This window comes from Schistocerca gregaria, chromosome 7 (assembly GCF_023897955.1).
Source record: "Schistocerca gregaria isolate iqSchGreg1 chromosome 7, iqSchGreg1.2, whole genome shotgun sequence".
In the NCBI taxonomy this organism is placed as follows: Eukaryota; Metazoa; Arthropoda; class Insecta; order Orthoptera; family Acrididae; genus Schistocerca; species Schistocerca gregaria.
This window is the reverse complement of record NC_064926.1, coordinates 280,448,994-280,463,462: the sequence shown is the minus strand read 5'-3', so window position 1 is coordinate 280,463,462 and position 14,469 is coordinate 280,448,994. Positions and strand designations below refer to the sequence as shown.

Sequence of the window (14,469 nt, the reverse complement as noted above, 5' to 3'; positions counted from 1 at the left end):
TTCCGTTATACCCATTGTGTATAGGTATTTTTTGAAGTTCCCATGACCGGTCATCAGTCTAGTCATAAGTTTGATCTCTTTCCCATTCAGTCCCAGGATTACAGAGTTTCTTTTAAAACACTGCTTGGGCATCATTACCTTACCATGTTTTTGTTTATTGACCTTAATCCAATTACCTACTTGCTGTTTCCTAACCCAGTTCCTTAGTTCTAATTTGATCATAGCCTTTATTATTGTCAAGACAGGTTCCGGTCCAATAAATGGAATTGTTGCCCCCATCCTCGCCAATCCATCGGCTTGATCATTGCCACAGATTCCTGAGTGGACGGGTAATCCACACTAGGTTCACCCTATTACTTCTGCCTAGCTCCACCAGAGCCCTATGGCAATCAGCATCAATCTGAGATCTTGTTGCAGGAGCTGCCAATGATTTCAGGGCTGCCTGGGTGTCTGAATAGATGTAGATGATATGGTCATTGTAGCACCTACGCATATTCTCCTCCACACATGCCCTGATTGCAGTAATTTCGGGATGGAATACAGAGTCCAGTGTCCCTAGAGAGATACTGCTCTCCAGTCTTGGCTGAACTCCATCCAACCCTGCCCCAACGCCTTGGTCTGTTTTCGACCCATCGGTGAACCAAACCATGTCCCCACTACGGTCTCGAACTGTTTTCTCCCACTGCTCCTTACTTCCAATTATTATTTTATAAGGCTTGTTGAAGCAGTTGGGAGTTATCTAATAGGCAGGCATTTCTACAGCCATGAATAAACTGTTTAATTTATTTAAAGTATACTACGTCCAATAACTATACCGAGTAGTTTTACACATTTATTTGTCTGACAGCAGGTGGGTTGTGTTGAGGAACATTCGGGATTCTCCTGGCAAAGACAGATAATGTTTCATTTTATTTTATTGTTTTCCGATCTAATAACGTTAATACAGTACTTTCGTTTCGTTTTGTCCTTGAACAAGGCTGTTTATTACTGTCAAGTATGAATGACCGAAGTTTCTGTTTCGGATTTCTTAAAGAAGTAGCAACGGGGAGGGTTCAAACGGAAAGCTACTTGACGCAACTGTAGCTGCTTCGACAAAAGCGTGGAAATTTACACACACCTGAAACAGTTTTCCTAAACCCTACCCGACGTGATACGAATTAGCGTAACTCGCTGTTCCATATACCAAAATCATAACTCGCCTTGTCTATATGTCGTATATGAAATGTTCCTTCATCTTAGCAACGTAGCCCTGCCTTTCGGCATTTACAACGGTGGAGCCTCGCATGAGAGGTCTGCTTGGCAGTGTTTACACAGCAATAGCTGACTCTGGTCACATTGCCTTCCAGATTTTATACATTTCTTGACTTCTTTTCTGAAGAGTTTCAGCCTCAACATTAATAAGAATTATAGTATACTCTTTTCAGGCACTTCTGATTCCATTAAAAAAAAGAAAAAAAGACTACTTGGTTCAGTATCTTGAGCTATACGAAAGTTAATGTCCTTAGCGTACAATTTCTGCGGAATATCTCGTTCCGGTACCTGGAAAGGTTAACTATGAAAGGGGTGTTTTTACGTAAATATGTCCCTGTTCCACTCTCATAAGACCTCGAGGCAGTGTGTTTGTAGTTGGAGTCCGGTCTTACAGTAGCGATTGCGGTTTATCGTATCGCGACATTTCTGCTCACGTTGGTCGAGATCCAATGACTATTAGCAGAATATGGAATCAGTGGGTTCAAGAGGGTAATACGGAGTGCTGTGCTGGATCCCAATGACCTAGTATCACTAGCATCTGAGATGACAGGCATCTTATCCGCATGGCTGTAATGAATCATGCAGCCACGTCTCAATCCCTGAGTCACCAGATAGGGACGTTTCCAAGACAACAACCATCTGCACGAACAGTTCGACGACGTTTGCAGCAGTATGGACTATCAGCTCGGAGACCATGGCTGCGGTTACCCTTGTCGCTTCACAGACAGGAGCGCCTACGATGGTGTACTCAATGATGCACCTGGGTGCACGAACGGTGAAACATCATATTTTCAGATGAACCCAGTTTCTGTTTACAGCATCATGATGGTCGCATCCCTGTTTGGCGACATCGCGTTGATCGCACATTGGAAGCTTGTATTTGTCATTGCCATACTGGCGTATCACCCAGCGTGCTGTATGGGGTACCGTTGGTTACACATCTCAGTCACCTCTTGTTCACAATGACAGCACTTTGAACAATGGAGGTTACATTTCAGATGTGTTACAACCCGTGGCTCTACCCTTCATTCGATCCCTGTAAAACCATACATTTCAGCAGGATAATGCACGACCGCATGTTGCAGGTCCTGTACGAGTATTTCTGAATACGGAAAATGTTGGACTGCTGTCCTGGCCAGCACGTTCTCCAGATCTCTCACTAATTGAAATGGTCTGGTCAGTGGTGGCCGAGCAACTGGCTCGTCACAATACGCCAGTCACTACTCTTGATGAACTGTGGTATCGTGCTGAAGCTGCATGGGCAGCTGTATCTGTACACGAAATCCAAGCTCTGTTTGACTCAATGCCCAGGCGATTCAAGGCCGTTATTACGGCCAGAGGTGGTTGTTGTGGGTACTGATTTCTCAGGAACTATGCACCGAACTTGCACGAAAATGTAATCACATATCAGTTTTAGTATAATATATTTGTCCAATGAATACCTGTTTGTCATCTGCATTTGTTCTTGCTGTAGCAATTTTAATGTCCAGTAGTGTATTTTTCATTGTAATTAGGACGAAGAAGAGATGCAGCGGACCTGGGAATGTTGAGGTCTTAGGTACAAAGGGTTCTGGAGGAACGAAAATGGCATCCGCTTAAGCTGCACCTACACCTGCAGCCATACGGAAACTATTTCCAAAATCGGATATTATTACGCAGATATCTCATAAACAAAGTAGCCGTTAATCCGTGTTTAGGCAAGCAGATTTTATAGAAGATGAATGCGATTTCGCCAATGACGCCACTCTCAACAGACGCAATCTACATTACTCTGCTCCTGCATATCCTCACTGGTTATGACTACACCACATGCGAGCGTAATGGGTTGTTAACATATGGTGTTAACTGGAACAGTTTATTTGGTTGAAATGACTCTGAGCACTACGGGACTTAGCATCTGAGGTCATCAGTCTCCTAGAACTTAGAACAACTTAAACTTAACTAACCTACGGACATCACACATGTCCATGCCCGAGGCAGGATTCGAACCTGCGACCGTAACAGTCGCTCGGTACTGGACTGAAGCGCTTAGAACGGGTCAGCTACCGCGGACGGCGCCAGTTTATTTGGCTCCCATACTATCTGGTCGGCTGTATTTGTAATTTCTCCTGAACTAGCTGAGTCTTGGGCATCTCCTACAAGACGTCACCCTTCATTTCGCTGTGAGGCCCTGTTTCAGCACGATGGTGCACCTCCCCTTTATTGTAGAGGGATTAGGGCATGTCTCAACTATGAGTACCCCGAACGGTAAATAGGTCGTGGTGATGGCATTGTATGCCCGACGAGATTGCCTAATTAAACACACTTGGATCTCATCTCATGTGATATTAAATCCATAGTTTACGAAACGGAACTGGAAAATCCAGATGTGTTAAAAGAACGTATACGTCATTCTTGCGCTTCAATATTTGCAAAAATCTGAAGCGTTGTCCATGCTAGCTCCCATAGGCGGTTACGTAAATGCCAGCTAGCCACTGATAGTGACTCATCGCTGAAGATTATTGTGTTCAGAATGTCGCGTCGTCCTTTGTCCGATGCAACAATTTCGCACAGAATTCCCCATGAGCATCCTGATCTGCATCACTAATTTGGTGTACCATTGTTGAACTCTATAGTTTGAAGTGTAAACGTCTACCCAGTACTCGCCAAACTGTATTTTGTGGAATTCCAGTCTCGTCAGACGCAGGTCGCGTTAATTTTTGTGGACTGTGAACAAACCTCTCCCTGACCTATTCGACATAATCATAAACACTAGGTTGACCTGGTGATCTCTTGTGTAGCAGTGAACAACCCGGCTCAATGAAGTTCTTGTATCAGGAGTAAATTGTCGGCCTGCTTGGAGGTTATTTAGCGTACTCGGTGCGAAATTTATGCCGAACAGTTGCTGCAGAGCTCGATTCATGAAACCAAAATACACAGCGAGCACTTTTGTACCTGCGAAAGTAGTTATTTTAACAGGCACTCCTGGTGGCGGAATGGAGTACTGATGCATTACGTGAATCAAACTTGAGGTTATTTGCTACAAAATGACTCATCTACCGATTTTGTAAGTTAATAAATTTCTATATCATCCAAACTTGTAAAGTCCTTTCAGACTTACCCTGTATTAAACGCGGGTCTTAATTCCAATATTCCAGAACAGAACCACTAATTAGCGTAAGTTAACTAGTTTCTGTTTAAAACTACTCAAATACATCATTTGTTTTCAGTACCAACAGTACTTTTATTCAATATAGGATGGCTACCTTTGATATCCCTGTGAAGTTGTGTCATTTATGTCGGCTATAGTCTAAGTTACAGATTCTTAACTTTTCAGTGAGGCTACTGATTCACCAATTCTATTCAGACGAATTGTGGCAGTTTATCTTCTCCCGATGACTTTATTAAAGCGAAATAACTTCGTTGACCAGGGTTTCTGAACCTTTCTGTATTTACAGGCCAATTTTCATTCGCGACTTTGATAAAACCAGTGTCGATGCTCGTCTATTGCTCTCTGTCTTGCAGATAGTGTGCGAAGAAGTTGATGAATTACATCAATGTAAATATTTTGCTCTGCAGCGCAGGCGTAATGTTTCAGTAGTAATTCTTAAACACATTTTTAATGCAGTTATGAAATTATAATTATTTACTTTATTTTACAGTAGTCATAGAGTACTATTTACAACTGCATTATTTCAGTGTAAATGTGAATTTTAATTTTATTTTTTCAATTCAGTGAATTAATAAGTTTCTGAATCCATACCTTCTTTTCCATGCAACAAAGTAGCGCCTCCATTTAGGGTTATCATGCTCCTATAAAAATGTGCGCCTCATATTTTGGCAATCGTTATTGTAGGACTTACATTGTCAGTACACGGTCCATTCTACGAATTCAGTAACTTCGTAGACCAGACATTATTTACTTGCTAGAAAAGTATCCTCACCATTTCCGTGTCATATGACTGTGTGAATGGAAACTTCTCACTTAATACACGAAATGAGAGAATCAGTTTGACAATAGAATTAAATAAGTTTACCATACAGATTCAACAGAAAGTTTCTATACACAACCCAAATTTTTTCGAATTATTGAGACTTTTCCTGGCAAGAAGCTAGTAGAAAGTCTCAGCATTAGAAACACAATGTAAGAATCCTGTCTACGGGCCGGAGAGCGAGAAATGTTCTGAAAGGCAGTTCCGCTCGATCACAAGATGTAAACCACAGTGGAAATAAAAATCTCTTATTTACATCAGCTCCATCTTCCAGCTATTTATCTTCACAGTCGCCGCTCCGGTTGAAACATGTGTTGTAGCATTGTACCAACTTTTCAGTACTCTCGTCATAAAAGGCAACCGCCTGTGCTTTCTGCCGACTCTCTACGCCAATCTGCAGCGTGTTGTCCGTGCCACAATGTTGTCTTGATATCCAGCGGTTCATGTGAGGAGAGATGAGAATCAGAGAGGGCCAAATTTGGGCTATATAGTGCGTGATCAAACATTTACCATTAAAACGTTGCAGGAGGGTTCTCATTACCACTGCAGTGTGCGGCCGAGAATTGTTGTGAAGGAGGAAACGCATGACATTTACGTTGTATGTATGAGATAAGGCACAATCTGTCACAGGCACTCATACTTGGCGGAAAACACTACATTATAGGAATCTTTAAGTACTCATTGTGCACTCCGAACTGAAAAGAGCGACGTGACGCGATCCACAGGTATCCTAAAGACGCTGCCCAACTTATCTGTGCAAGGATTCATCGGATTTTAACAGAGGCTTCCATGTCGTGAACGACCAGACATCGAAGAATCTGAGATCTCCGCCAGCAGTCGTTCTTCTTCTCCAGGGTACACCACTGACGTCATACAATACACATTGGCAACAGAGTTATCAACAATGCCTAATGATATACATAGAAGCACTCCGCCTGCCATTGATTCGTTTCTATCAAATGCGGTATTAACAACCAGAATAAACAGATTGAGTATATTATTGTATTCTTTTTAATCTAAGTGCATAGCAGAAACATTTTAATCGCTTCGTTTCATACATTTATTCATAATTTTGATGAAGGGTAGCTATCACACATTTAGCTGTAGTTCTATATATATATAATTTTTGCTGAAATAAAATAAGTTAAAAGGTACTGTTGCTGCATTCCGAAGTTGATAGTCTTAAACAGCATAGTTCATTGACTGCAAATGCCGTTAAGTGCTTTCGCGACCCTTCCAGATAACGTAAAAAAATTCATCACGAGATAAATTAAGTTCTCAAAGTCCGTACAAGTATAGTAGGTACTACATTATCCTTAATAGGATTATTCGATCGACTAGACCACAAATACACTGACAGGAAGAAAAATCGCGACATCAACAAGGAGTTGTGCGACACAAACAAAAGTTGGTAGCGTCAGACTTCGCTCTATTCGCGTAGGAATGGCGCTAGTAGGACCACTAAGAGAATGCAAATCAAATTTAAATACATAATGTAACGGTGGTGAGCGTTAGCTATGACAGTGGCCGTAGCTAGCTGATGTTAATTACGAATGTCTTTATTGCAACAAAGACTCCATTACTAACGCCTCACTGAGTTTGAACGAGGTCGTGTAATAAGGCTAGGAGAAGCTGAATGTTCCATCTGCGATACTGAAGAAAGAATTGGCAGGAATGTTGCCACTGTAGATGATTTCTGGTAGCAGATCACGAGAATAAACGGTCGCAAGAAGACCGGTGCTCCGCACGATCTCGTGGAGCTACTGAAGGGGAAGACCATCGCGTTCGGCGTATGGCTCTGGTGCATGGTAATGCATCTGCAGTACCATTTGGAGCAGCTGTTGGCACAATAATGACACAAATAACGGTTACAAATGGGTTACTTCAAAGACAGCTCTAAGCTTGATGCCCTGTAGCCTGCATTCTACTGACCCCAAACCAACGCCATTTGGGACGTTATAGGTATTGAGCGGGAGAGCGTTGGAGGCCTGAATGGAAGTGGGTTGTGTGGAGCATCATCGGACGACCATTCCAGCGTCGAAAACGATATTTATCACCTCTGTATTGACCGACATGTGCACCAAGTTTGGAACTTTATCTCGCTATCTGAGAACCGGAAAGTGTAAGACATAATCCATGCACGTTCACACGCTTTCATTCTACATTCTAACTGCTAATGTACCAGCATTTCACATTTGCAGTGACATATCTCACCCTTACGTTAACCCGTAATCTTGAAACGTCAATCGTTTGTATATTGTACCTATACACATGTATTCCGGAAATTTCATTACTCTTCATTGATTACTTTTCGATGTTGCGATTTTGTCGGTCAGTATAGTTGCTTTTATGAGAGTGCTTCGCCGTAGGAATTTGTATGGTGACAATCTGGAATACAGCCGGCCGCGGTGGTCTCGCGGTTCTAGGCGCGCAGTCCGGAACCGTGCGACTGCTACGGTCGCAGGTTCGAATCCTGCCTCGGGCATGTGATGTGTGATGTCCTTAGGTTAGTTAGGTTTAAGTAGCTATAAGTTCTAGGGGACTAATGACCACAGCAGTTGAGTACCATAGTGCTCAGAGCCATTTGAGCCAATCTGGAATACGAATGCTGACCGTTTATCTCTCAAACTCATGGAAGATGTTAAAAATCGATTTGAATAAATAAACCGACATATTGACTTACTAATCACCCAAGTTACGTAAACCCCTTGAATTGCAGCGTGACTCAGACGACATGACGTAAGCGAAATGGAAGGTAACATTAGGAGATGCATGACATACTTGAGGAGCTGTAGCTATGAAACTATGATTTTAATTATTTTTTATCATTTAAACACTGTCCTACAGAATTTTCACGACTTCCAATAATTAACACAAAAGAATGGCACCGGATTGCAGGAAATACTAAAAATCCATAAATATGAAACTAAATAAACGTGTAACTACTTCTAACTCTTTTAATTGCATAAAATCATTCCAATCACGAATCCATTTTTTATGAATCACTTACTTCACAGAAAAACTTCATAACACGAACTACAGCAATTACAGCAAGCGGAAACTCTTGCTAGCTAAATAAAAAGTTTTCAACTACTGTAGACTAACTACTAAGAGGCATATGGTTACCAAAAGAAAGATTTTCTTGAAGAGCAAACAATGTATTTAGAAAATTTTACCATTTTCAAGTGACACGCAGCCCCAACAATTAATAGTTGTCTATAATTCCACTGCCCATTCATTACCAACAAAACCCCTCATACACTATGTGATCAGAAGTATCCGGACATCCCCAAAAACAAACATTTTTCATATTAGGTCCATTGTGCTACCACCTATGGCCAGGTACTCCATATCAGCAACCTCGTCATTAGACATCATGAGAGACCTGAATGGGGCGCTCCGCAGAACTCACGGGCTTCGAATGTGGTCAGGTGATTGTGTGTCACTTGTGCCATATGTCTGTACGAGAGATTTCCACTCTCCTAAACATCTTTAGGTCCACTTTTTCCGATATGATAGTGAAGCGAAACGTGAAGGGACACGTACAGCATAAAAGCGTACAGGCTGATCTCGTCTGTTGACTGCCAGAGTCCGCCGACGGTTGAAAAGGCTTGTAATGTGTAACAGGCCGATATCTATCCAGATCATCACAAAAGAATTCCAACCTGCATCAGCATCCACTGCAAGTACTATGGCACATAGGCGTGAGGTGAGAAAACTTCGATTTCATGGTCCAGTGGTTGCTCATAAGCCACACTTTACGTCCGTAAATGCCAAACGACGCTTCGCTTGGTGTACGGAGCGTAAACAGTGGAAAACATTGTGTGGAGTGACGAATCATGGTACACAATGTGGCGATAAGATGGTAGGATGTGGGTATGGTGAGGCCCGGTGAACGTCATCTGCCAGCGTGTGTAGTGCGAACAGTAAAATTCGGAGACGATGGTCCTCTCGAAAATTCATTGTGTTTTGTGAATCACGCGTTCGTAAATGACTTGTATCTGACAGCGCTTGTAAATGCGATCCACTATTCTAAATTTGAGCCCCACATCTTTTCCGTGCTCCAACCCAGAGGTAAATTTTCGTAACTCCTTCTTGAGGCACAACGTATTTGCCTTTTATCTAAATATCACATTATGTTAAATGGTGCACTAAAGTACTGATAACAATGCGGAAAATGTTTAGAACTTTTTTTTCAGTTTTCTTTGTTTGTTCATTTATTGATGGTCAATCTCAAATATGTGCATCTCTAATTATTTCTAAATTATAGTTTATACCAACGATCTAAGAATAATTATTGCATGTTAGTGAAAAACGGAAGAAAAAATCCCACTCAGTTTATTCCACACCTATAACTTCTTTACCGAGCGAGGTGGCGCAGTGGTTAGTACACTGGACTCGCATTCGGGAGGACGACGGTTCAATCCCGTCTCCAGCCATCCTGATTTAGGTTTTCCGTCATTTCCTTAAATCATTTCAGGCAAATGCCGGGATGGTTCCTTTGAAAGGACATGGCCGATTTCCTTCCAATCCTTCCCTAACCCGAGCTTGCGCTCCGTCTCTAATGACCTGGTTGACGACGGGACTTTAAACACTAACCACCACCACCACCACTATAACTCCTTTCGAGCTTTCTCAACGAGGAAAAGTTTCCAGATTAAGATAATAGTTTTGCGAGTTTCACTCAGTCACATTTTGGGGCATCGTCTCATCTGAACCCCTGATGTTGACCATCTTTTCCCAACCTTTCGTCCGCAGGTCGTGGTCGTGCGGTAGCGTTCTCGCTTCCCGCACCTGGGTTCCCAGGTTCGATTCCCGGCGCGGTCAGGGATTTTCTCTGCCTCGTGATGACTGGTGTTGTACCTGCGATGCAAAACTTCCAGAGTTATATCACAGCGATCATCTTCATTAGTTTTCTCCTCCAGAATATCCTTGACTCATTTCGAAACTCATTTGCGTCATCTCCGCTATTGTGAATACGCTATATGCTGCAGGATGCCTTATGATGGAGATTATCTCACGTTTCCATCATCTAAATCCACTTTTTCACTTATTTTGTAACTAATTGTAATTGTTGAACGTGATATTATGTAGCTGCCATAGGAACGAAGGACCTGGTGGGAGTATAAAAAAACAAACGCGAAAGTTAATTTCACGGATCGCCGCGCTACTACCTGCCGCCTGGAAATCAGCTCCGCTCCTGTCGAAGTCAATACAGAAGTTCGTTCTGATCAGAAACCACAGACGCGTTGTCAGCGACGTAAAGCGGAACACTGTTTGGCTTTCGCCATTAAGCGCTTCAGCGTTGTCCTAAAATGAACAGTTATGGAATGCTCTTTGTCGTTATTTGTTCAGTGTTCCGCTACTGGAACTGAAAACGTATCTAAGCCCGGAGCGACATTCTCTTGGATGTGTGGATGGCACAATGACTACAGAAATGAACAGTCCCGTGGGAGAAGACTCAGTTAAAAAAGAAAAACGCCGTGTTTGGCGCCATTTCGCTGCCGAATGTATTCCATTCCTGCCGTGAATAAATCCCTATAAGGATTCAGAAAAACTTGCATGTAATTTTTCAGTTCGCTTTCCAAGAAGAATGCGGAACAATTAATCGGTATGTTTCAGGCACGTATGTTTTTCCTCCAACTGCAGAACTTCTTAGAGAACTTTTATTTCACTGCATTAATCTCGGACACAAACTGTTTGGGAAACACACTCACTCAATCATTGAAGATCGTAAATAAAAGGAAATGAAGTTAATGTCAGCTTAACTGAAGAAAGTAGCACACTGCCGGTAAGAAGTAAACGTTTCGGATGCAGGGTGCTCTGTAGCAAGCATGAAATTCTGGGCAGTATTAGTCGACTAATGTTCCATCTTAGCCCATCGTCCAAGGACTGAGTAAGAATACAAAGAATCAACATATGGCCTACAGTCTTCGTCTATAAATTTCGTCATTGTATACCAGAGCGAAAACCCAGTACCACGGCATTGTAATCTACTTCATACGTACTGTTGATAAATCTAAGACTTCTGTTCCGCTATATTAAAGTGTACTTCTTTTAGCTTATGGTAACACGTCGTACAGTAAAAAAACTCACTTATCCATTGTACTTAACAATGGTGTTCATGCTATTTAGTTATATCACCGGATAGTGGTAGTGTAATAACGTAATCCATACCCGATGTAAGTATGATATTTTTTCACTCTGTTGCACCTCAGAAAGGAATGCTAGGTGAGCATAAGATTTTTAATTTTTTTCCCCAGCAAACACAGAATTGAGGTAAGATAGGCTCCACACTGTGTCTCAACCTGAATTTAAACCGGACAGGAAAGCCTATGGTGCAGATTGCGAAGCACACCACTTGGTCACTGGCACATAATACTCGATCAGCGAGCACAGAATGCGACAACAACAGAATGGCCACATTAGAAAGTCATCTTGACATCCTGACAGCAGCGCAAGATGAAGCAAGACAACAAAATACGCTAGAAAGAGCGCCTCTACAACGTCCATGTTGAAGACATTAAAGCAACAGTAGGGACACCGCAGTGTAGTATACAATGATGAAAAGCCTAGAAAAGAGAGCCACATTCACTTATCGCCACAGGTCAGTAACGTCACACGCACGATCTAATTACTGTAGTATAGAATAAATCAGAACAGCAGCCTTGTAAGTTAAAGTGAATCCTCGTTTAGCTGTTCCCTAACGTGCTGGCTACCGTTCATCTGATGACGTCATCTACAAATCACCATCCAGACAGCCTGATGTACTCCACTGCCATGGGTTGCCTTTGATGCTTTCCTTGTTGGCACTGATGTGAAGACTCGACCAAAGACCAACGGGGAGTCAATCCTGGACGACCTGCGAACTGCTGATCTCCCATCTTCTTGGAGAGGTGCGCATATGCTGTCCCCTGGCTGCACCTGTCAGCAGCTGCCAGTGCCTTGGCCATCTCTTGTTGGGAGACCAGGACATACTTCTGCATGCCTACGATCATCCTGTGTGGCCACCGATGCACTCCAAACAGGGCGCAAACTACAACGACCGTGAGAGTGCCTAGATGGAACGGTTAGCTTCCCGGTAACGCCTGCAAGCCTCTGGGTCGAGATTCTGTACATTCCCACCTCCACTCAGTGCGCTGTCCCTGATCACACCAAGGAGCGTCTACGCGTGCCCAGTCGGGCGAATTACGAAGTCTCAGCTACGAGCACTGCTATGCCACCTCCAGCCAGAGGCACGAAGAATTTTAGGAATTTTATAAATCCTAACTATCAACGAATGCCCAGCTAATACTGTATTACTGACGCCATCGGCATGCAGGCATCAGTCTCCACAATTTGTCTTTATTTTACGGTTGTTTTTGGTCGAACCATTTTTTGTGGCACGGCATGGTCAGCTACTGAAGGTCGTGGTGCACGAAAACACCACTGACAGATGGTAAAATTTTGTTCTCATTGATCACACTACCGATTTCACGACTTACACCTGCGTCTTCACCCGGAACAAGAGTTACTACCTCAATCCATCCGAGGTGAACCCAAAGACAAACCTTTGACTAAGAACGTTGGGCGGGCCTGTGATGCCTGCCGGTGTAGCCGAGCGGTTCTAGGCACTACAGTCTGGAACCGCGCGACCGCTACGGTCGCAGGTTCGAATCCTGCCTCGGGCAGAGATGTGTGTGATGTCCTTAGGATAATTTGGTTTAAGTAGTTCTACGTTCTGCGGGACTGATGACCACAGCAGTTAAGTTTCATAGTGTTGAGAGCCATTTATTTTTGGACCTGTGATGGACAAATGTAATAATTTTTGTTGTACCTGAAGATGCAGTTGTAAGCCGTAAAGCAGGCAGTGTCTCAGTTAAAACCAAATTTCACCAGTTGTCATCGGGGTTTTCATTCATAATAGTTCGTTTCTGATAACAAGTTACGTTGCTGACAAAGCCACATCTTCGAACGACCATAACACAATGAAGAAGCTTGCAAAGAGGAGGAGATAACTTTTGTATGCGACATATAACATGAAGAATAATAATGTGACACTTTTGATACAAGGACACAAGCACAATGTAACTTTAGGTCCGCGAAAGTTGTAAGCAGTCTGACGGTCTTCTGGACAGTCTTTTTATATATTCGCAATTGTTAAAAGATCTAAAGGTCTCTAAGTCACTTCAGTGTGATGGACTGAACTTGCTTCCAGTCACATTAATGAGCGGAAACTCATTAGTACATACATTTTGTCACTATCACCACATCTTACAAACGGAAAGCAATTTAAATGTGTTTATCTTTTTTCTTAAAACGTTTCTCTTGTACAGTGCAATACCATGCCTTAAAGGATAAATCCTGGTAAAATTTTCCTCTACTTGTTACAGGGAGAAGCTACCGAAGGATGTGAGCAGATGGCAGAACTATTCCTATCTGGAAGACATATACGACACACTTCAAAAAACCAATGGTATGTATATCTTACTCTTCCATTGATAAAGTAAATAAGCATTTCTTTACAAGAAGACCATACGGTGCTAAGAGTCTGTTAAGCGAGTAATTCGTGTTATTTGACAGAAATGCCTTTTCTGTGGCAGACACCTCATAGAGATCTTACATCAGAAGTCGCCATAAAAGGCCTTAACCTCTCAATTTTCCCATCCACGTATCCTGAGCAAACAACAACGCTGGAAGAGTATTTAAAAAATTACCATATAATAGACTTACAAAATGGGGTTACGATATGGCAGCCAGGGAGGGGAACGAGGTATGGCAGAATACCAGTGCAGGTGTCACACCCTTCTGCTAATAGCGCTCTTTGGAATGCCTTGGTGCCAGGTGTGGAGAAAAGGTAAACTTATTTAGTGTCTACAAAACTAAAATATTTGAAACTATACGGCCATTGCACTTAACCACAAACGGGGACGACATCACTTCATTAATGCATTTGCGCTTGTAGAATAGTTTCAGAACACGAAGTACGAATTCGTTGTATTTGAATGACGTCTCTGTGTCTCATACCGACGAACGATTTTCATAAAATTTTATTTAGAAATTTTATGAAGATATAAAACTTTATCCCATTTTCTTTCCGATATTTGGTTCATGGCGCTGTATGTCTCATTTATACAAGCTGTAGAGATTGATACACTTAAAACAGTAAAATATGCATACCACAGTCAGAAAATTTTCACCAAAGTATTGAAAACGATAAAGGGCTCTTGACTTGAATCCTGTGTTAATAAGGTCTTCATTTAACGAT

At 42.3% G+C, this 14,469-nt stretch overlaps 1 protein-coding gene across 1 annotated transcript in view; it reads left to right on the top strand.

Moving 5' to 3' along the window:
- Positions 1-14,469, top strand: part of LOC126282372 (head-specific guanylate cyclase-like) — a gene marked incomplete at its 5' end in the record, with an annotated part of 445,895 nt that overhangs the window by 262,675 nt on the left and 168,751 nt on the right. The window contains one exon of the mRNA XM_049982030.1: positions 13,595-13,677. Within this exon, the coding sequence (XP_049837987.1) occupies positions 13,595-13,677 (83 nt within the window). The remainder of the gene's footprint in view (positions 1-13,594; positions 13,678-14,469) is intronic.